General features: G+C 36.0%; 1 protein-coding gene across 1 annotated transcript in view; it reads left to right on the plus strand.

Annotated features, from left to right (window-relative positions):
* The window catches only part of LOC119581745 (peroxisomal membrane protein PEX14-like), a gene marked incomplete in the record, with an annotated part of 13,582 nt that extends 13,138 nt beyond the window's left edge, over window positions 1-444 (plus strand). Inside the window, 1 exon segment of the mRNA XM_037929877.1 lies at window positions 127-444. Within this exon segment, the coding sequence (XP_037785805.1) occupies window positions 127-257 (131 nt within the window).

Here is a 444-nt window from a genome sequence, read left to right on the forward strand (position 1 = left end):
GAGCTGATTGTTTTCCTATGAATGTCTTGTTTTCCTCTCCTCAAAGATAATACATCCATTATTCTTTTTTTGGTGGCCTCTAAACATGTTTTAAGATTTTTATTGAAACAATATTTTTCTTTTTAGGTGAGCTTGTCAATGCCAGTGAAGTTGTCGACTCTGAGAACGGAATAAGCAGAGAAGACAGTTTCTCCCTTGCCAGTGCAGAGAATGGGGGCAGTGCTGACTCTCTCCCTGATTCCACAGATGAAATGTAATGCGAGAATGTGCAGAGCTGGAAGTATAGTGGTGATAAATTTGATAGCAAAAGGTGTAATGCTGTGTCTTCATTGCTGTCATCGGTAATTCTATAAAGCTGTGTATAAAACTGAATGCATAAAGTTGCTGTCCCCAAGAGATGTATAATTGATTTATATATTTTTTCTTGTATAATTATAGATTTAA

Source organism: Penaeus monodon, chromosome 15, assembly GCF_015228065.2.
Source record: "Penaeus monodon isolate SGIC_2016 chromosome 15, NSTDA_Pmon_1, whole genome shotgun sequence".
NCBI classification, from domain to species: Eukaryota; Metazoa; Arthropoda; class Malacostraca; order Decapoda; family Penaeidae; genus Penaeus; species Penaeus monodon.